This window comes from Silurus aristotelis, assembly GCF_946808225.1.
Source record: "Silurus aristotelis genome assembly, chromosome: 3".
Taxonomy (NCBI): Eukaryota; Metazoa; Chordata; class Actinopteri; order Siluriformes; family Siluridae; genus Silurus; species Silurus aristotelis.
The window spans coordinates 11944406-11967082 of NC_139576.1; the positions used below are offsets into that span (position 1 = coordinate 11944406).

The window sequence follows — 22677 nt, forward strand, 5'->3', positions numbered from 1 at the left end:
CAAACCATATCTATGCACTTGTGTAACACAATGATAGCCAATGATAGCCATTTAAGCATAAAACCTAGGGTGACATAGTAAAAGAACAATATACTTCTATATATTATTATATATCCAATATACTCCTATAGTCCTAGTTTAGAAACTGTACTGTTCCCTGTTGCTTATAGGATCCCTATTTTATTATGGGTTATAAATACAAGGCTGCATACATGTAAAATGCCTTTGTTGTCCATGACCATGAAGGAAATACAAAAAGGATTGAACCATAATAAGGCAGAATGTTTTTGCACAAATCAGGTTATGGAAAGTCTATTATAATATGTAAATTCATGCTAATGCTGTGTATCACACTGTTCTCATTTTCATCTTTTAGAAGCAGCAGCAGTCATGCAGCATCATTCTGAGTCTGCGTGAGAGTCAGAAGCAGGACCTACGCCGCCTGCTCAACCCACCCAGCATTGAAACTACTGTGCCCAGTGATGAAGCCAACGCCAACAACCAGGACAACCCCACACAGCCTGAGGTACTCACCTTTCCCTTACACGTACATGCAAACCACACATACTGCTCTATGAAGCATTGAGTATACAATTTAATGGCTTCTATTGGTGCCATATCCCAGCAGAACAGTGGCTTGCAGACTCTATTGAGCCCCACTCTGTCAGACCGCAGCAGCTACAGGCAAGACTCTGCAGATCGGCCCCAGAGGAAGCTGGGCCAGTGGAGACTGCCCACAGGTGAGCACCAGACACCAAGGATGCATCATTCACTCTCACTGGTGTACACATTCATTATCATGCATGTAGGTAGTTATCTATATTTAAAGCATTGTTATTTTATACTTGATTCCCAGAAGCAAGTACTGTAATTTTTTTACTTATATGAAAAATGTAAATTTACCTGGAAAAAGGTGTTTATTGAACTCTGTATAACATTTAAACGTGCACATATGATGCAAATCCAGAATTAAAACCATTTCACTTACAATTAAGGGTTTAGGGTCCAATTCTGTATTTTAGGTACTAGTAAAAAGCATGTATCTTTTGAAGAAGAAGTAAAATAAGTAAAATAACAACAAATTAAAACAGATTTATTTGCTCTTATGCCATTTTATAAAAAATAAACTAAAACTTTAAATAACTTTAAATATTTTCCAGTCAAACACCAGACGTCTCAAACCTTTATAATGCAGCCCTTCAGAAACTCTCCCTCAGTAAATAACCGGCTGGTGTGCCTCTGAGTTCTCCTCTGTTTTCACACCAGCTTCACTTTGTGATTTTGCTCTGCTATAATGTCAGATTCTTCTTTAACTCTTCTTCTTTCTGTATCTTCTACTCTGCATTCAGGTTTTTCAGCTGATCCTGATGTTTTATCTCGTAGTTCCGTCTTATATTCAATTCCGTAATTACAGCCACATTCGCTCCAAAATAAGACACACGTGTTTACCGCCAGTGTCAGTAAACATATACTCAGAATCCCATCGGATTTAAAAGGCTCTGTTTTCAAATCAACTTTTCTCTTTCCCATTGTGAGGGGCTTCACAATTACTGTACAATAGGGTTAAATACATCAACAGAAGCTCGACTTGATTGACGCTGGAATGTTCCCAGGTAGCTTAGCGTTCGGGAAAGCAGCCGAAGCACTGCATTATGGGATCTGTAGTTTGTGTTATAAGCGCTTCATATCGCCGGGCAATTAATAACAATAATAATAGATGTTTATTAAATCATATCGTGGGCCGGATATAATTGTACGTCGGGCCGGATTTGGCCAATGGGGCCTGAGTTTGACACCCCTGGTCTATAGAATATGGGCTTCATAAATAAGAAGATCTATTTAGTATGGGGATCTATATTCATTTTAATGCAAATGAGGATTTTGTTCAATGTAGATACTGTAATATTGTATGTGCAAAAATGTGTCATCAAACCATAGAAAATGTAAGTGTACTTATAGTATCTACCTTGTAGCCCAGCTCCTATGCAACTTATGCAAAATATTTATAAAACACATAAGCCATTTAAATAAATGATTTTGGTGCCCTTAAGCTTAACAGTTTACATTTATGACAGTTATATTTGTTTATATTTGTTCCTGATAATGAGCTCAACCTTCTGGAGTGTTTAATGCTTAAAGGGAGAAAAATCTAATGAATGTAATTCTTTACAATTCTATCACAAATGATTAAAATAAAAAATACACTTGCTTCCTCCCAAATGGAGCGTATGATTAGACTGAAAATGTCGTCTTTGGGTTGATATATTTCTCTGCAAGTCTTTGCTGTCTTAATCATGTGCTTGCTGTCTCCTTTAGGACGCACCAGTGTGAAATCCATGGTGTGCAAGATGAACCCAGTAAACGACGAGGCTTCCTCAGGGTCCGAGGTTAAAAAGTGGTGGACTCGCCAGTTGACCGTGGAGAGCGACGAGAGCGGCGATGACCTCATTGATATTTGAGGCACCACTGGTTCGAACAGACACACTCAAGCACCTGAAAATATGCTGTCAAAGAATTCTTTCCCCCAATTTCAGCTCCTTGCTAAAGTAATATCCAACAAAGGCTCTGGCCTGTTGAACAAAGTGATTGCTACAGAGGGTGAAGATATATGCATTATAAACATGGTAATATTATGCACTGTTTTAAGTATGCAAATGTGCAAAGAAATCTATTTTCCATTCAAGGTGATAATTCTTCCTTCTTTTCCCTTCTTTCCTTCTTCTCCCCATAATTGGCTCCCCCTTAACCTATTGGTTTCAAAGCCATTTTAAGTGATTGCTTCTATTTGTGGCTTAATAGCAGCTTATAAAAGACCCATTCACCTTTATGTATTATGAATTCATCACCATTAATGCTAAATGAAATGTTCATCGAACTATACTCATCATGGTTTAATGCCTGATGGGTCTTTTCTATTGAGCAAGCCGTTTTCGCTTTTGCGGCATCTGAAAACCTACAGCTGCTGGAGGAAAATCTCCGTTAGCTTTAGCGTAAGTAATGTAGCCACACAAAGAGTAGATGGTGTGAGCCCTCAGGAAATGTAACTGAATCGTGAATTTGAGACCCAAATGGAAAGGTTACGGCAAAAGAGTTTTAGTGCCAATCTGTGTTCTTGTACGTCTACACTACACTTAACTGACAGGAAAGCCATACAGCGTATTTCTGTCTTTGTTTTGTTTGTCTTTGTGCCGATGTTTGTCTTCTTTTCAGTAATCACCAAGGTTATTCACAAGTTGCTGGAGTTCTGAAAGTCTGTAATATGTGTACCTGGCATTGTGTTACAGCGATTAACGCTCATCCAACTGCAAACAAGACAGTGAATGTACGTCTGTGTGTTTCGTTAACTGTGCAAAATTTTTATGAATAATAGTATTATACAAAATAATATTCAGTTATTTAATATATACAATAAGCATATCATAAATCTATTTTGTAAAAAAAAAAAAAAGCAGTTTATAGATATACTCTGATTTTAAATGATAAATAATAAAGCTTGTTAATAATACAGTGTTCAGCAGCGCTTTCTTTCTCTCTTTCATAATTGCTCGGATTTTAAGGTTAAAACATTGTTATTCATACTCAGCATGTGGCTGCGTGTTTTCAATAACGTGGTGATGTAATAGTTTGGCAAAATGCATGGAAGTCCTTTGACCTCTGTTCAAAATAACGTTTATAGATAAGTCTTTCTTACAGAGGTAGCGTAAAGTTCTGTTCTGTGTGGGGATTTTTCCACCAAAAAAGCAAAATATTCGTCGAGAGCAAGTGTGTGTGTCGCTTCCACTGACCATTAAGCTTTGTTAGTTCAGCAGAGTTCTTTATGCTTTATGGAACTCTTGAAAAATGAATTGATTTGCCACAGAGCTAAGTCCACAGCTCCACGGGCATGATGCCTTCTTTAGAGTTTAAGGAAGGGAAAAGGTTTTCCTCAGACAAGAAATAAAATGGGAACTGGACCAGGAAGCCACGGGTTTTCCTGAGTTCAGTGCAGGCCAGGACGGGGTCTTCAGTGGCCATGCAGGGGCGAGATGTGTATTCCTTCAGGATCTTATAATTCAGCACTGCGTCCGTGGGTAAGCACCGGAATACCTGCTCACACAACGTTCCCACAATCTTTAATGTAACTCACCACACATTATTAGTACAGAGCCATATTTATAGCATAATGAGAACTAGAAATTGTGTATCAGTATTCAGATTTTAGACATAAAACCTGTTTGATGAAAACAAAGGTGTGTGCTGGAAATCTGTCGCGATCGGACGTTTTTTGTTTTATAATGTAAACAAAATGTGGATGCTCAAGTCTAATATTAAATACACTGCTTAGCCAAAAAGTCTCTCTAAAATTTTGGTGCACAACATTTACAGCCTGCGTTTATCGTGGGATTTTTTGGCGTCAACTTTATACAATTTCACAACATTGCATTGTTTTTGGCTGCAATCTTTTATTGAGGATGGGAGACTCTAGCCACCTTGTAAAGCTTTCTCCAGCACATCCCAAACACTTATAATGGGATTAGGGTCAGGACTCTCTAGTGGCCAATTTATGTGTGAAAATGGTTTCCTCACCCTCCCTGAACTATTCTTTCACAATCTGAGCCTGATGTATCTTGGCATCCTGGAATATGTCTGTCATCTGGGAAGAAAAAATTAGTATATACAGGTCCTCAGCTGATTTCATTTTGCTGCCACATAATGTAGCAACAGCCAAGAACCTGACCAATTAAAGCAATCCCCAAATCAAAACAAGGCCTCCCAAGACTTGAAGAGTAGGTACCATGCATGATGGATGTTTCACTTGATGGGCTTTCCTTTTTGGAACAGGGTCAATCTGAACTCATCAGACAACATGACCTTTTCCTTTTCTCCACAGGCTAATCCTTAAACTCCCTGGCATATTTGACATTGTTTTTTCCTAAATACAGATGTTCAGCCCCAATCCTGTATGTTCTCATCACATTGTCGAAATTTTTTTTTTTTATTTATTTAGCAAAGTGGACCTCAATTCTATCAGCTTTTAATAATGCATAACAAAGTTTTTTTAACCCCATTCCAGTAAAAATCTCCTTAGTTGTTTTCTTAGCTTGAATCAGGCCAATAATTTCCCCTTTCTGAAACACAGGAACATCTTTTCCATGACTACTTGATATAACAAGGTTGCAGTGGTGGACAGTAACAAAATAAATGTAATCCGTTATTGTACTTAAGTAGCTTTTTCACGTCTGACCTTTACTGAAGGATTTCCATTTGGGGAGATTTTTACTTGAACTTCACTACATTTCAATGTCAAGTATCTTACTTTTTACTCAACTACATTTCGAGAAATCAGTCGTTCCTTTTTATTTATGAGCATAAAAACTTAACCGGTCAATCACACAGCAAGACACCAATCAGGGTAGAGCTTGTGCTCTGTTTTAAACTTGGTATCTATTTATCACCAACATACAGTTCATCCTCAGTTCAACAGCAAGCAGAACATTTTGAGAATAATAAATGATGGAAGAAACTCCTGACTCGAACTTGCCACAACACCCGTGGCCTTATTTGCTCGATTTTTTAAGTTAAAAAAAAAAAGCAAGTTTTGGGCTCATGATAATTTTAATAGATATTAATCAGTGTTTGACTCATTAATATCATTTTATTAATAGATTGTTGTGCTGAGAGTAACAGAGTAATTGTACATAAACTGAGTTGATTAAGCAAAGAGTCTTGTGACAAAGATTATAATAGGAACATTATAGCCATAATAAATCATAGTACTTTGGATATTTAAGTACATTTGAATGCAAATACGTTTGTACTTTTACTCAAGTGAAAGTTTTTAGGGAGCATTTTTACTTTTACTGGAGTAATAATTTAACTACTGTATCTCCTGCATGGTTTGTGTACAGTATTTCATCCACCACTACATGTTTGTTCAAGAAATGAGAAGCTACACACTGTATTAGTTTGACTTTAAAGAATTCTCGCCGGAAACATATAATAAGTGAACCGCAACCTTTTTTTGGCCAGTCGTGGTGTATATAGATTTAAACATAACAAATTAATGGATCATTTAAATGGTGAGAGTAGGGGCCAAGATATGTTTACTTGCTGCACAAGGAGACACTTGGAGGAGACAGAGGAATGTTTACAGATAGTGATGGCACTGATCCAATACCCCGATCCATATCTAGCAAAAAAGATTGTGGATTGGATATTGGAGGGCAACAAATCCTGAACCAGTGTGTGACGACTCAACGTTTGGCCCTTAAAGAACATGTGTGGGTCAGGGACATACTGCAAAAAAGATGATGTCGCCAAGATTATTAAAATATTAAAACAATTCTAAATGTAGCATAAACTATCCTGATTTGAGCACTGGGTCAAACAGGTGGCATTGCGAAGCAGCCTTTTAAGTACAAGAATTTATGTCTTGATTGATAAACTGATTTGACCTTATTGAAAGTGGGCCTGTTCTAACAAGGACCTAATTATTATAGACACTGTTATTTACCTTGTCATAAACACTTGCGTTTTTGGCTGCAGTGGACATCCAGACTTCCTTATAGAACCTGTCACTTATAGGATCACTGATGTCAATGCTGTAGTCTCCCAGTAGCCCAAGCACAACCCTACCAAATACACACAAACTCATATAACATCAGCATTAAGCAGAATCTCATTATCTATTCTTATCCAAACCAACAGTCATAGTTTTCTCATGTTAAATAATGTTTAAATGCAGTTATGGAGTGAGATTAGCCCACCTGAAGCACTCCATGCGTAGAGACAGGGCAAACTTGCCAGCCTGGTAGCTTTCTCCATCCATAAGTGAGTCCTGGATCTCAGTGTCCTCCACCACTACAGCCATCTCACTGTCTCTCTTCCCCAGCATGCTCCTGTCATTGATATTAGCTGAACCTGCACAAAAATTATTTTTTGTCTTTTAATGAGGACAAAGAATCAGCCTAGTAACTGGCTGAAGATACAGAACGTGCATAAATGATCTCTTTGACTCTGCTGCCATCTAGTGGCCTTCCTGCAAATTCTGGTCGGTGCTTAATAGCCAAGCTCTGCAGTAAAACACTGATCATGGCACCTGTTTGTGGGAGTGATATTATTAGGCAGCAGGTGAACATTTTGTCCTCAAAGTTGATGTGTTAGAAGCAGGAAAAATGACCAAGCGTGAGGATTTGAGTGAGTTTGAAAAGGGCCAAATTCTGATGGGTAGACGACTGGGTCAGAGCATCTCCAAATCTGCAGCTCTTGTGGGATGTTCCCGGTCTGCAGTGGTCAGTGTCTATCAAAAGTGGTCCAAGGAAGGAATAATGTTGAACCGGCGACAGGGTCATGGGCAGCCAATACTCGGTTCACCAGACGAGCTCCTGTAGCTCAAACTGCTAGAGAAGTTAATGCTGTCAATGCTCGATAGGTCAGGACTCTTTAAGCAGCAAAATGGGACCAACACAATATAATTTGAATTATTTGAACAAAATATATTTGAATTTAAATTTATTAGGCAAGTGGTCATAATGTTATGCCTGATCAGTGTATGTGAACCTGTGTGTTGATGTGCATGTGCATTTTAAAAGAGCAGTGTGATTCACCGATGATGACAGTGCGGTCATCCACGATCATGAGCTTGCTGTGCACATAAATAAGCTCAGTAACCAGACGGCCATCCAGATCCGCATGAGTGCGTAAACCACAGAAAGAGACGTAGTTGATCCAACAGTCTGCCACTGTGCGTGCACACACACACACACACACACACACACACACACACACACACACACACATTATATACAGCATATACAATATATACAGTATATATTAAACATTTTCACTAAGTCCAATCCACTATGAATGATTTCTTTAAACTAATTAATATGGATGCTGTAGTATAAAGGATTTTATGTACATGGGCAAAAGTTTACAGTATGTAAAGTAATTTAACAAGGTGAAAGCGTTTTTTAACTTAATATTTACAAGCATATAAGTGAGAAGAATAGTATAAGAAGCAGTAGTAAACATAAAAAAAAATAAAGAAATCAATATTTGGTGTAAGCAGCCCTTGCTTTTAAACTGCAGCAGATTGTCCCATACTGTGAAGAATTTCTGTTATTTCTACAAGAAAACATTTAATTTACCTCGCCTATATTTTGGGAAAATATTTACAATACCTGCAGATTATGTGCTATCAATGCATCCTATTTTATTTCTACTGTAGCCATGCTGTGACTTTATAGAGGCCGCTTTAGGCCCACTGCTGTGTAGTTTTTTCCAGGAGAGTGACTTGTAATTTTTTTTCTCAGAACTAAATGCAGTTTCTCTCATTTTTTCCTATTTTCCTTTTTAAAAATTTTTAAATAATGTTTTAAAATAATGATTTTAAAAAAATGGCAAAGTGCGAGGCAGAGACTAAACCAAATTGCAGCCTGCCACTTAATACTTTCCTGAGAAATTCAGATTTCAACTGTTGTGCTTCATGTAAAAAGGAAAACTCTGCACGGAAAAATCCTGTATGAATACGTGTACCGTTACATCCCTAATGCGTGTGTGTGTGTGTGTGTGTGTGTGTGTGTGTGTGTGTGTGTATATATATATCAGAATCAAGGATTTGGAATTTGTAATAAATATCACTTTACATTTAGCTTAGACACGACAAAGCAGACTATACGAGACAATATAGACTATACGAGTATTACAGAGAACACAATATACAGAGTATATGACAGATCAGTAATGTACATAAAGTGTGAGAGTGCATGGTAGTACAAATAACAGCATTGTGCGTCACATATCATAAATAGGTACTTTAGAACTTTGTAAACAATATACAGTGCAGCAGCAATAGTGTGTGTAACATATGGGGATGAAGTGATGACTGACTGGTCTGATAATGCAGTACTTATAGATATGAAGCAGGGCATATAATGAAGGTCAGTTGTTAATGATTGCCTGAGGAAGGAAACTCTTCTGGTGCCTGGTAGTTTTGGTGAACAACGTTCTGTAGCACCTACCAGAAGGAAGGAGTTGAAAGAGGTTGTGTACAGGGTGTGAAGGGTCAGTAGTGATTTTTTCCTTACTATTAGAGTCCAATTAGAGAGTACAGTAACTGATATTATATATATATATATATATATATATATATATATATATATATATATATATATATATATATATATATATATATATATACATATATCAGTTACAGTACTCTCTTTCTCTCTCTCTCTCTCTCTCTCTCTCTCTCTCTCTCTCTCTCTCTCTCTATATATATATATATATATATATATATATATATATATATATATATATATATATATATATATATATATATATAAAATAGGCACATAATTGTCTTATGTGGAAGAGATAAAATCATGCAGATATGGGTTAAGGTCATCAGTCAGTTAATAATTTTGGATTTCAACTCAGAATGTACATACAATAGTGTAATAATCAAAATCCTATTTTAAAAAATTGCAAGATCAATGTTCTGTGTGTTCTGTTTTGTGTTTATATTACGTTTCTCAGCAAACCAATTAGAAAAGCTTTAGTTTACCGCTCCTCCACACAGACCCTACATGAGTCATTCAGGAAGACATTCTGTAAGACTCTTTAGGGATGTAGGTGGTGGAACGAACTTTCACATGATGTCTGAACAGAGTCTCTGGCGGTTATTGAAACTTTTCCAACAGCACAAAAACCTCCATTTCTGACTATTTAACTTTTTGGATTGACTGACATTTTAAGCTGTGTACATATGAACCATTTATTTATTTATTTAGACTTCAAAGCACATTTTTTTTTATCACTCTGCATAAGGGTGTAAATACTAACTGTATTATACTAACTAACTTACCTAACTGTAAATGTGTCATGAAAGATGACCATTCTTATAAAATCTATTCTTCATATTAGGTTTTGAGCTGATGGCAGTTTCTAACACATAGACAATTTTACATTGGGTGTATTTCTGGTGATTGTCAAGGCCACAGAACATGAAGAAAAAAAAAAACACTCAGTGGTGGACATTAAGGAAATAAATGTCATTTGTTATTAAGCTTAAATAGCTTTTTCACGTATCTGTACTTTACTGAAGTATTTCCATTTGAAGAGACTTTTACTTTAACTTCACTACCTTTCAAGTAGAAAATCTTTTTACTCAACTACATTTTGCAAAATCAGTCATTTTTATTTATGAGTGGATAAAAACTTAACTGGTCAAACACACAGCAATTCACCAATCAGAGTAGAGCACGTGCACTGTTTTGAATGTGTTTTGATTGCCGCTTGGTATCTATTTATCACCAACATACAGTTTATCGTCAGTTCAACAGCAAGCAGAACATTTTGAGAATAATAAAGGATAGAAGAAACTCCTGACCCGAACTTGCCACAACACCCGTGGCCTCACTTGCTCGATTTTTAAAGTAAAAAAAAAGCAGGTTTTGGGATCATGATAATCTTTATAGATATCAATGTGTTTGACTCATTAATATCATTTTATTAAGAGATTGTTGTGCTGAGAGTAACAGAGTCATTTTACATAAACTGAGTTGATTAAGGAAAGAGTCTTGTGACAAAAATGATAATAGGAACATTATAGCCATAATAAATTGGATAATTAAGTGCATTTGAAGGCAAATATACTTGTTCTTTTACTCAAGTGAAAGTTTTAAGAGAGCACTTTTACTTTCACTGGAATAATATTTTACCTGCTGTATCATGTATGTCATGTCATATGCGTTAAATGAAAGCAATCAACAAGGACAATCAAATTGCAACCCTGCACCTTGGACTTATTTGAGAAAAAAAATATTATCATTTACACTTGTACATACCCTGTCTTTTTTACCATTCATGTCTTTATTTATTACTGTATTATCTTATTTTTACTATTTTTTTTAATAGTTTTAATATTTTTATAGAACGAGCACACCATGACAATTTCCTTGTGCATGCAACCCATGATACTTGGAAATAAAGCTGATTCTGATATTCATTATCCACTAGTGCTCCATTAAATGCAATTGTTAACCGGTTTCTATAATTCAGTATGTACACTGTTAAATCTGAATTGTATAGTTAACAATAGAGCTTAAGTATTAATTGATTGACATCGAATAAATCGTTTTTTTGAAGTTTATCACTGACTAAGGTAGCTGTCATGAATCTAGAATGAGAGGTGCAAACAACTAAAGGAGCTCTACTTACTCACACGTTTGAGTCTGTCAATAATGGAGTGCTCTCCTCTGCACATGGTCCTGAAAGTACACAGACATAACATAGCACTATAATCTGACCCAAGTACACCCCCCTCCTCCCTCCCTTCATCTTTGCCCTGTAATGGCTTCTGTATAGCATGAGACCTGTTGTTTTGTCATTACCCGTGTATAATTGTCCGGTCTGCCTCGAAGCGTTTAATTGAAGCAATTTGGTGATTATAGATGAAGCATGTGTCAGTGATTACCTGTAATTAAAGTGCATGATTGCCTTGATGGCTTGTCCCCCTCCAGAGGAGATGTCACCTTCAAAGCCGGGCAACAGAGGCATCACTACGTACATCCGGAACTTTTTCTTCTCTCTACAGGACAGAGACATGATCAGCGTCTTGACCTGTCTGAACAGTGTCTCATATCGTGCTGGTGTGTGTTGTGTGTGAGTGACACAGAGACAGAGACAGGAACATAATGTATGTCCACACCTGTATGCTCGAAGAATTCTTTCAGTCAGTGCGTCCCCGATGCTGTTGTGGATGGTCTTGTCAGAACAGCTTATGAAGAACTGATTCTGAGGCACAGAGAGTGAAAGGAGGTTGTTTAGTGGTTAAAGCAATGGACATGAGTTCAAATCCGACCCACATCAAGCTGCCATTCCTGGACCCCTGAGCTACGCCCTTAACCCTATAGCTGCTCAGGTGTATAAATGAGATAAAGTCATTCTGGATAAGGGCACATAAATGACACGATTTGTGTTGTTTGATGTTGTGAAGTTAAATGTAATTTTTAAGTTTTCAAAGTGAATTCTACCTCTATGTAGATGAAGTGTTTGCTGTTCTGTATGGCTGAGATGTAGGCCAGATGAATAGACTCCTCATGTACCTTCGTCCCGATGGACCACTGGCACACTGATCTCAACACCTGATATTTCAACCAAACAATTTGAATTAAATATAAAAGCAATTGTTTATTGCAGATTTCTATTGCACATTCAACAACATTTTCAGATTTGATCATGATTAAATATAAAAGTTCTTTGTTTATGCCGCCACTCTTCACCTGTACATTGGTCTGCGTGTGTTTACTCCACAGCTCGGGTGGCTTGCTGGGTTCGCAGAGAGACTTGGGCACGAGGCAGGGATAACATGTCGCCCCCGACCGCTTCTTCACCAGCTAGAAAATAAAGGAGAGCTGATTAAAATCAGACAGAATGTCACTTGTCGAATCTCCAATCACACCTTTAAAGAGCGCTAATTACTCCAGCACGTCCGCATAGTCCAACGCTGACCATGGACCATAGCCCACTGGCTGAGCACCTCATGAGGCTGAGAACTCCCTTCGGGTTGAATGAAAGTTCTCGTGCCCCCTCTTTGTCCCTAACAGTGGGCTTGATTACAATAAATGCAAGGCCATGAGGCTAAAGACATTTTCAAACTGCATTTCTAATCACTATTGTCCTTACCAGACGACACTCAGACTGTTTTCATCGGCACCACGGCTCATCTAAAGCTTAACTGCCATTTGTTTCAATGTTATGTTCTTTTATTGTTCTCCTTATTGTGTTTAATACACAAAGGAGCTGTAATTATTATGCATTTTAAGTTCTCTGGGCTTTTCACAAAGGTACATGGAGGAAAATGTTCACATATTCAAAGTATTTGTCAAAAAAAAGCCGTCGATTTAGATATTAACTTTACACCAAAAACCTATTTGTTTTTACAATTTAATTATCTGGTCAGGTTGGGTCGCTGTAATGTGTTTTTTTTTCCCCCTCTCCCTACATTTCACACTTAAACGCTTTCACCCCTCTTCGAGGAAGTGCTCGGTCGTGCAAATTAGCAAGCTGTACTGCATGTCAACATTGACCGCGGGCTAAACAATAATCTGGACCTGGTGTTTTTAAACAGATGGTTACTAATACAATAAAAGTATTGAATTTATTTTATCAGCAGGCATCGCAGGCAATTAACAACTGGCAAAATGTGTTGATTAAAACCTATTGAATCCTGAAGGGAGGACTGATCTTAACCGGACTTGCAGGATGTTGGCAGTCATCCGAGCGGCAGCCCAAACTGCTCTGACCTTGACAGAGAATCACACCGTCCAATCATCACAGCCCCAAAAATAGCCTCCGTGTGAGTGTGTGTGTGTGTGTGTGTGTGTGTGTGTGTGTGTGTGTGTGTGAGAGCCTGACTTGGCATTGTCTGTGTTTTATGAAAGGTACTTATGTGTGAAAAGCTAATACTCAGGAGGGAGAGAGGAGTGTGATGGTTTTGGTACCGTTATCTGTGTTTATTTGATTGTCTATTGGATTGTGTTATGCCTATCAGGATCGATCAGTTTCAGTTATACATCTCGGACAAAAATGCGAAAGCACAACACATTTCTGGTTTTGTTAGAAACGGCGATGTTCTTGGCTTTTACAGCCATTCAGGTTCTCAGGTTTGGACTGTAGAGTGTGCAAATAATAAAGGTGTTTATAAATCCTAATGGAAAACCATGCCCTTAGACCACGTGTACCAAAGTAATAAAAGAAAAGAAAAAAAATATCAACAAAAAGCCCATGCACGAAAAAGTGCTAATATAGCATGTCATACTGTCGCATACTCTCATTACACATTGAATTGTTCTCACTTTGACATTCTTTCTTTGTGGCGTGATGAATACAGAAAATAGCTGAGTGTCGATCTCTAATCAGCACCAGTCAACTGGCACCAAAGGAAATAAATGAGAGTGCACTGTCTTTGAGCAGAGAATTCTCATTTCCCCTAAACACCTCATCAGAAGCATTCAGCCGCCTTTTGTTTGGCCTCCTGCGCTGTGCACACACCTGGCTCCTTCCACTTTAATTATTCACCAGGAGAGTGTCTGATCTGTAGCCAAGCCTGAAATATGACTGGCATATTGCAAAGGAAATCATACAGGCCTCAAACCAATTCAATTACTGAACAATCAGAGTAAAAAGGCCTCTAATTGCTTTAAAAGGGAGCCGGGAGAGTGGGCTCACCATTGAATGCTGACGGCATTCAGAACAAGACACAATGCACAACTGCAGGGGGTGCTAAGCTCAAGCTAATAAAGATCACTTCAAAAAAAAAAAAAAAAAAAAAAAAACACGACTACAAGAGGTTGGGGGTGGCTGTGGTTCATGCATGATTTTGATCTTTATTTCTTTTTCTTTTTTTTTTTCTTTTCTTTTTCTTTTTTTTTACGTTTCTAGTGGTCAGATTTCACTTTGCACTACATGCACTGTAGTACACAAATCATACAATATTTCATAATCAATAGAAAATGTATTGTTTGAAACAAGATATCTCAAACTTTTTGGAGCCATGGACTCCATTTGATTGCAAAATACACCCTGCAATATAGATTTTATTACAAGCATATTCCCAGTACTTGTTTGATAGTGTTTGAACTTATTTATTTATTGTATTTATTTTGTAAGTTTAATTACAGAATTCTCCAATATAATATGTAAATATTGAGTTGTCGAGGCCAAAATAAAAAATAATAATAATAATAATAAAAGTGCGTATGATAACATAAGTTGTGAAGCTGGGCTGTGATTTCCTCTACTGTACCAAAACAAAAATGCGGTCAGCATCAAACTATTTATATAGATGAAGATATTAATAATAACAATAATAATAATAATAATAATAATAATAATAATAATAATAATAATAATAATAATAATAATAGCAATAATAACATACTTATTATTGCTATTATTATTATTTTTATAATTATTATTATCATTATTTTTTTCCCTCTGTTTTCAGTACACTTCTCACCTTTGTAAAGTTCCATCTCTGGATGAAATGTCTTGCAATGTCCCTAGCAGCCTTCCCATGAACCACAACTCCAACATCATGCCAGGGCATCCTCGGTGTCTTATACCTGTCAATAAAATCTGGACAAGAAACAAAACCCAGTAAACCAGAGGCTTGTTTAAAAGGAAGTTGATGTAATATGTATACTAACTGTATATATTCCACTGTGTGACACTGATCAACATAACAAAATTGTTGCTGACAATCTAAAGGATGTTCCAGTGTATTTTATTTCTTTTTTTTTTTTTTTTTACCAAAATTGATAATAATAATAATAACTTTATTTCTTCTTGGTTATAGCTAGAAAGGAATTCAGATAATTGTGAACCCTCTTGGATGTAGAATGACCCTGGAACAATAATTGTGTCTTACTTTCAACATTCCTTCTGCTTGGCTTTTTTTTTTTTTTTTTTTTAAGACTGAATGGCTAACATTCATATGACTACAAGCTTTTACTAATTTACATCACTGAAATTAATGTTTTACAATAGAGAGCACCTTAGCAGCATCATATATATATATATATATATATATATATATATATATATATATATATATATATATATATATATATATATATATATATATATATATATATAATATTTATATTAAGTTTGTAATCTGGCGTACCAGTGTAGATTTATTCATTGCTAGAGACTCAAAGCACTTTTTGTACGTCGCTCTGGATAAGGGCGTCTGCTAAATGTTGCAAATGTAAATTTAAATGTAAATGTAAATATATATTTGGGGTTTCTGAGGATATCTTCTGTACCATCAAATGGCTTGTTGAGTTTGACCCAGTCTTTGAGGATGAAGTTGCAGTAGTCTTTGCCGTGCCAGAAGCGAGTCTCACCACAAAGCTCAGTGCTGCTTTTGTGACTTCTGAGGGAGCTGGTGTCTGTAATAACAAATCCAAAACAACGTGCAGAGATTAAATCTTTATTCAAGACACCATTCAGGTGACTGTCTCTTTGCATGTTTGAAGGACATTGAGTTTTTATTTGTATTTTTTTTAAATAAGGTTTAACTCATTTATGTGTAAAGAGAAAAAGTATGAAAACAGAAGATTATTCACTAGTGCCTTAACTTGTAAAATACATGTTTCATTATACATGATTATAGCTCTATTTAAATTATGTAGCGTGTGTGTGTGTGTGTGTGTGTGTGTGTGTGTGTGTGTGTGTGTGTGTGTGTGTGTGTGTGTGTGTGTGTTTTGCTGACCATGAGGAAAGAGAAGGATGTGATGTAGCCCTGGTGGGTAGGAGTCAGTGGAGCGCAGAGACAGGCTCTTACTGTACCACTCTGGGACAAGCAGCGATCTAGAGCTTACACTGTTCCTTCTGTTACAGTGCTCTGTTAGAGGAAATCACACACACACACACACACACACACACACACACACACACACACACACACACACACACACACACACACACACACACACACACACACACACACACACAGTGTTTAGACTTGTATTGTATTTTTTAATTACTAGCACGACACACCACAAAACGTGCATGGTCATACACTGAAATCACCTTTTAGAAAGAATTATAGATGTGGTGTATATATCTGTACCTATACATACACTACACTACACTCTTTATATTTACATATAATAAAATAAGGAATTATATGCACCTGAATGTGCTGTTATAGGCAACCAACCAACAATGGGGTGGTGAGGTGCAGTAAAGTTTCTATTTTTGAATATTTTCGGCTGATTTATTTATTTATTTACTTTAATCGAATTGTGTTTTATTCCTCTGAAAACGTATTGTTTCATGGCTGACTGTTCACTAAAGACTTCTTCCAAAAAATGCTAAATAAATGCCAAATCAAAGAAAACTTATTTTAAACTAATGTGGCTCACTCTGAAAGTTAACTTCTGTCTCTGTAGTCACAAACGCACTAATGGAGTTTGAGTAAATATATTCTTCTTACTGGACTCTGTACTTTCTGAGCTGCTTTTCTCCTCCCTTGCTGCACTGTAGAGTCTGTTGACAGGCAGTGCGAGGTTGGTGTGGGTATCTGCAAGCTCCTCCATTGAACAGGTTTCTCCTGCTGTTGCTCCACCCAGCACCTCTTCTTCTATCAGCGAACTGAACTTTAACTCCTGATCCTCTTCAGACACTGTGACAGACTCCTAAATGTATAAGAAGGGGTAAACAAGGTCCAGCAAATCATCTGAGCTTCTTCTATCTTAACTGTCTTGTTTATTGCTATGTATATTAGCACATACAGTACCTAGGGACCTTCTTAACAATGACAGTTTCTCAGTAATATCTGCCACCTGCTCTCAAGTAAACACACAGCATCCATAGGGAGATAAGCTGTAACTTATTACTATTATATTATAGCAAGAAAAACTCAGTCTATGTATGTGCTTGCCCTCAGTTAGTACCGTTGTGTATTGCTGACATTATAGCAATATTAAATGCAGCTGACATATTTAGCCATCTGTAGATGCTGGTAATGGTCCACCTGTCCTGAATCAATGGGCAGATTTTATGACATAAATTAGAGTATCGGTGAGTGTAATTTGTTAGTCGAGCCCTCTCTGACCCCATATACTCAATGCCTTTTAAGTGCAGGGAAAAATGTCCTGTGAAGTGTGCGGGTTAATGGCTCATGGAGGATCATAGTGGCCTGGACTTGGCAAATGTCAAATGTCACAGCAGTCTCCTCCCGGTGGGTATAATTTTATTAAGTGCAAATATCACTAGGCTCCTTAGGAAACGCTTGGAAAAGGTTACACCAACAGCTGTAACAGTTTCATGTATATTAGCCAGAATTTTACAGCCGAGGAGACTTGGGTTGATAGATACAGTCACTCATGCATGAGCATAGAAACCCCTAAGTACATGCAATAAACACTTCGATTTGAAGGGCTGAAATCATGTTTATTTAAAAGCCCAGACCCATATTTAATGACACAATGGTGAGCAGGTAGACTGCAGTCTGCAAGAGGGGGCATATAAGAGAAATCATTCTCCCCCATTCAGTGGCCCCCAGTAATTTGTTGAGTCACTCATCCATGCAGACCCTTTATGTTTAATGCAACTCTCCGGGGGAAGGAAGTACCCAGTAAGGCCAGGCGATGTTCCTCAGCATGAGAGCACTGGGATTAGCAACCGCAGGCCCTTCAACTGTGCCCCAGATGCTCTGTAATTGCGATTTTACGTTTGCTAGTGGAAAAAAAAAACCTGAAATACAGACCCCTAACCACAAAATCAATCCGTGCAACAGTAAAACTGGCACTGGTTTAAATGCAGTATAGGATGGTCTTCTCAAGTCAATATTATGCCTGTACCAAGCAGAAAAAAATACTAATTACCAGTTGGAACTTTGCTAAAAGTCTAAATGTCTTTTTATATTTGTAATATTTGTTATAATTCTAGGTTTCCAAAACATGGTCTGTTCATGCAGATATAAAGAACATGAAGTGCCTCTTATACACAACGAGACAGTGCACTGGTCCCCATCGGTAGAAGAAGCTTGAGTCGGCAGCTGTCAGGTGCATGTTTCATTCCCCTCATCGAGCACTTTGACAGATCTCAGAAACACCCAGCTGGCAATAGCGTGGCACCTTCCCTGATGAGGGTAGCCTGATGTTGACAAACATTGCAGTGCCACTGTGGGCTATTGCTCTCAACGGGTCACATTTACAGCAAGTTTACTCCTGTCCAATTCACTTACGGCTCAGAGGAGAAGCCTGTCTGAACAGCCAGTGATACTTTCTATTTCTGCGCCTCAATAAAGCCTATTTGCTGTATATCCCTGAAGAGTGGGAGAGAAATATTTTCCTTAGGGAGCTATACTACTGCAGGTCACCTGCTGTTCTGTGATATAGTGAAGGCCTTCTGTGAAGGCTTGGCTTGAAACTCTTGTTATTAGTATTTATTCTTTGTAAACATTATATATATACTTAACCCTTGGTTGACTTACCCGGGTGAGGTCAGGGGAAACTGCAGGGCTGGCCTGAGGACTCCTTCTCACACTACCCACATCGGTCAGTCTGTGTTGGGAGTCATCCCATCTCCCATACGCAAGATCAATGCCCCCCAGAAAGGCCACTGACTGGTCAATCACCACAGATTTTTCATGGTGAGCCCAGAGTAGTGATGTGGAGGGAACATGGTCTGGATGCCGGATCACCTGTCACTCAGCACAGATATGAGAGTTTGTTGTTTTCAACCCACATTATAAACTATTGGTTCCATAACCATCAAAATGGAAAGTAAAAATATATATATATTTTAGTACACTGAACCCCATCTAAATGACAAGTTCTTTCATTAAATTTAATTTTTATTTAATAAACTATTTAAACCAATTTGTGTAAATTTGAAAGATAGCTAGAAAAAAAACCTCCTGTCTTCACCGCAGACAACACAATGCCAAAAATAGCAGAGCTCACAAGATGGTGGCGCACAATGTGAGAAACAAGTACAGCTGCGTCTCCAGCAGTTTTTTCAAAACCTCCAGAGGATACTGCCCCTAGCAGGTGCTTGTACACCAGCAGGGCCCAAGAATACCTCCACCCAGCTGTGGTGCTACCATCTCCTTGGGGTGTGGGTCCCCAGCCACTTCCCAGCACCGTTCTTTTGCACAATTTCAAGCACCACTCCAATAAGATAATATGACGGTGTGTCAATCTCTTCCCTGCCTGGGGTTAGCCTTCTGCAGTGATGCGTGCCACACAACCATGGTGCCATGAAGGCTCTTCACAATTGAAGGTGACCAAGGCAGACTTGCTGCCTGCAGCTCTTAACAGGACATTCAACAAGGAACAACCTGACCATCACCAGATGAGATCCATAGGGTTTGAAACTATGTGATCTCCCCTAATTTTTTCTTTTTTTTACTGCAAAGTTAAGCAGAGCTCAAACATGATCTAAGTATGCTGCCCCTCCCTATGACCAGAGGCCAGAAGCAAGCTGGGTGCTCCAGCACTATGCATGATATGTTTTGATAGAGACTTTGTACTTAGTGGGATATGAGCGGCTGTAGGAGTCAGATAGCGGTGATGGGGGAGGGAAAAGCTGATGCAGGAAGACAGCTCCCCTCTGTATCTCTGTCAGCTGAGGAGAGGGGGTAGCGTTTAGGAACATTTGACATACTGTATGACTCACCATGATGTTGGAGTGAAGGCCCATCAGAGTCTTCTTGGTGTACTCACTGTTGAGGCCCAGGACTACTTCGACCTCTTTGTAGAGCAAGACGCAGATCTTTACCCCTTGTTTCTTGCAGAAAAATCAGAGACAATGATATTCAACACCACATTTGTGTTCATCTGGGAGCTTTGTAAGCTGCAGAAATTACTCACTGCTTTTCGCTTTAAGACATGGTCCAACCTCCATGTGTTTCCATCTACCACAGGTCTTTTAAGAAAGATTTCTGGACTCAGCCTAAGTATATCAGCAAATGAAAAACCCTCAGTACCATTACATTAACTTTGTATTTTGCTGCTCATTGACATTTAATAAATGAAATATTAAAAGCCCAGGTTTGCAAATGCAATTAGTTCAGAGGTAGATCAAACTTTATTGGTCAAAATCTGCCCATGTTTGCTTAATTCTAACTGATTAAACATACAATCCATTAAAATGAATATTCATGTTTGATTGATCATTTTCAATTTCCTAAATACTTTAGAATACTGTAATATAAACATTTTTTACTTTATATTCAAGCAAATAATTTCCCATCCATACTTCATTTTTAAATTAAATATGAATTTGACAAAGAACCTATACTTTCATGTAAGTAAGCTTTTTTTATACTAAATACTTTCACTAAAAATCTACTCAAATCCTCATATTTTCCACAGTTTTAAAGCAGGGACAGTTTTCAGAAGCCTTTTTGTAAGATTTATAATCTTTTTCATCCTTCCCAGGGAGGAACTTATTCACACATTGTCAGAAAAAAGTTCCTATCAAATATCCCCAGGTGGAATGTGATTTAATTTCAGGAAACGAGTACACATGCTACTGCATGCAAGCATGAGTCCTGCATATTCCTCTACAACATCAAGGGGTGTGAAATAAGTGCTCACAGCGTCGTCAAACCTAGGAACAAGAGGAATGATTGATGCTGAGTCTAATCTGTACCACCAGGCTGTGATGAAGATTTCCTCCTTTGCACCTTCTAGGGCATCAGCAATGGCATCAAAGTACCCAGCTGCATTGACAAACCTTCAAAGGAGACATGGGAAGATTTCTTTAAAATCCAGGGTGTCCTGCAGATATTTTCTGATAAAGGAAATGTTCAAAGCAAACCAATCACGACATGAGATGTTAAAACTAACACAAGAAACAGAATGTATTGATAACTAAATTGACTGTTAGAAGCAGTCTGTAAAACTGGTCATAAAAGTCTAAATCTAAAAATGTGAAAGTAAAAAAAAATCCTTAAGCACACAATTATAGAGCATTTACTTGCATAAAGCTCAAATACATCGAATAAAATGTTGTATAATAAAACATTACTGCTGGAAATTGGGCTGTTCTTCACCATTGTGCATTTGTGTTTTCTCTGACAGGGGCAAATGAGCCATGGCGATTTTCTCTCAAGAACTCCTGACCAAACCTTTGGACAAATTCATCAATGGAGTGCCCCCACCAGCGAGCCTGCCTATAGGTGGAACACTTAATGGTAAGAGCCCTGTAATAAAGAATTTAAAAAAAAGGGTTAGGGTTAGAAAATGTGAGGCCATTAAATGGTACAAATTAAGATTAACTCTGCACTGCAGTAAAGGTAAATAGTCCAGTAAAACGTGCCTACAGAGGTTTTCAATTGTCACACCATGCATGACTCCGGTCTCGTCGGTCCCTATTTTGATGTGGAAACCCTTGTCATAGAGAATCACTGTCCCTACTTGGCCGTCTTTTGGCTTCATGTAGAGAACAAAGGAATCTTTCACCACCAGCCATCTGAAACATGAAGCAGGCGCCCGATGAGAGCTGAGACATGAGTGAGAGCTGCTTTAACTGCCATAAGCAAACAGCTGTAAAAAGCAGAAATAAGTGCAACAGCCGCAACAAAAGCCATGCCTCGGCCCGAGTACCCAGCTAGCACCGCAACCCGAGAAGCAAAATTCAACTGGAGCTAAACCCACACTATTTGCTTTTACGAGCTGTGTGAATTATGCAGGCGTAACACTAGCTGCCGGTGAAACCGAAATAAAAACAGTGTTTCTCCTCACGTGAAGATAGTTCAACACGAGCGTGTGTTATTCTGTCCTACTTATTTCAGAGCCAGTGCTGTTTTATGCTACAGAGTAACAAAAACTGCAGGTCACATGCTGATAACTGTAAGCCTGTCAGCCTGAGCTGTTTTAACAGAAAATGAGGTATCAGTTCTTCTCTGTTAAAGGGAGTGGCTTGAAACAACAACAAACACAGGCAGTATCATATGATTTAAGAGGTGGACGTATTGCTTTTTGGTGGGTCCATGATATTTATTTTTTTTAAATATAAAAAACAGGTAAATATGATTAAAGACGAGGTTTTACCTTTTGGACCAGCGATAGCACACACTGTTTGACCCACACCAGTAACAGACCGGGAACGTGTTTCCTCCAGACTTCTTTAGGATCATACCTTCACTTTTAAAAACCAAAATGAACA

The 22677-nt window shown here is 37.9% G+C and overlaps 2 protein-coding genes across 9 annotated transcripts in view; one reads left to right on the forward strand and one right to left on the reverse strand.

Annotated features, from left to right (window-relative positions):
* nalcn (sodium leak channel, non-selective) overlaps positions 1 to 3505 on the forward strand; it is a 96488-nt gene extending 92983 nt beyond the window's left edge. For 4 of the 6 annotated variants that reach the window (XM_083536880.1, XM_083536885.1, XM_083536883.1 and 1 more), the window contains 3 exons: positions 377 to 526; positions 626 to 740; positions 2317 to 3505. In XM_083536880.1, the coding sequence (XP_083393006.1) occupies positions 377 to 526; positions 626 to 740; positions 2317 to 2459 (408 nt within the window). In that variant the 3' untranslated portion in view covers positions 2460 to 3505. The remainder of the gene's footprint in view (positions 1 to 376; positions 527 to 625; positions 741 to 2316) is intronic. The other 2 variants (XM_083536882.1, XM_083536884.1) reach the window with 1 other exon arrangement.
* Positions 3332 to 22677, reverse strand: part of LOC310723627 (phospholipase D1) — a 30096-nt gene continuing 10750 nt past the window's right edge. The window contains exons 8-27 of one of the 3 annotated variants that reach the window (XR_014532735.1): positions 22563 to 22655; positions 21829 to 21981; positions 21563 to 21712; positions 21160 to 21243; positions 20376 to 20457; positions 20182 to 20292; positions 18995 to 19204; positions 16991 to 17192; positions 16265 to 16396; positions 15816 to 15941; positions 15005 to 15123; positions 12267 to 12380; positions 12018 to 12128; positions 11693 to 11778; positions 11459 to 11572; positions 11207 to 11252; positions 7587 to 7721; positions 6747 to 6900; positions 6494 to 6611; positions 3332 to 4086 (exon numbers count right to left, since the gene is read on the reverse strand). Coding sequence is in view for 2 of the 3 variants with exons in the window: in XM_083536951.1 (XP_083393077.1) it covers positions 3862 to 4086; positions 6494 to 6611; positions 6747 to 6900; positions 7587 to 7721; positions 11203 to 11252; positions 11459 to 11572; positions 11693 to 11778; positions 12018 to 12128; positions 12267 to 12380; positions 15005 to 15123; positions 15816 to 15941; positions 16265 to 16396; positions 16991 to 17192; positions 18995 to 19204; positions 20182 to 20292; positions 20376 to 20457; positions 21118 to 21243; positions 21563 to 21712; positions 21829 to 21981; positions 22563 to 22655 (2611 nt within the window). In the remaining variant the exon portion in view is untranslated. Of the gene's footprint in view, positions 4087 to 6493; positions 6612 to 6746; positions 6901 to 7586; positions 7722 to 11202; positions 11253 to 11458; positions 11573 to 11692; positions 11779 to 12017; positions 12129 to 12266; positions 12381 to 15004; positions 15124 to 15815; positions 15942 to 16264; positions 16397 to 16990; positions 17193 to 18994; positions 19205 to 20181; positions 20293 to 20375; positions 20458 to 21117; positions 21244 to 21562; positions 21713 to 21828; positions 21982 to 22562; positions 22656 to 22677 lie in introns of all 3 variants that reach the window. The other 2 variants (XM_083536952.1, XM_083536951.1) reach the window with 2 other exon arrangements.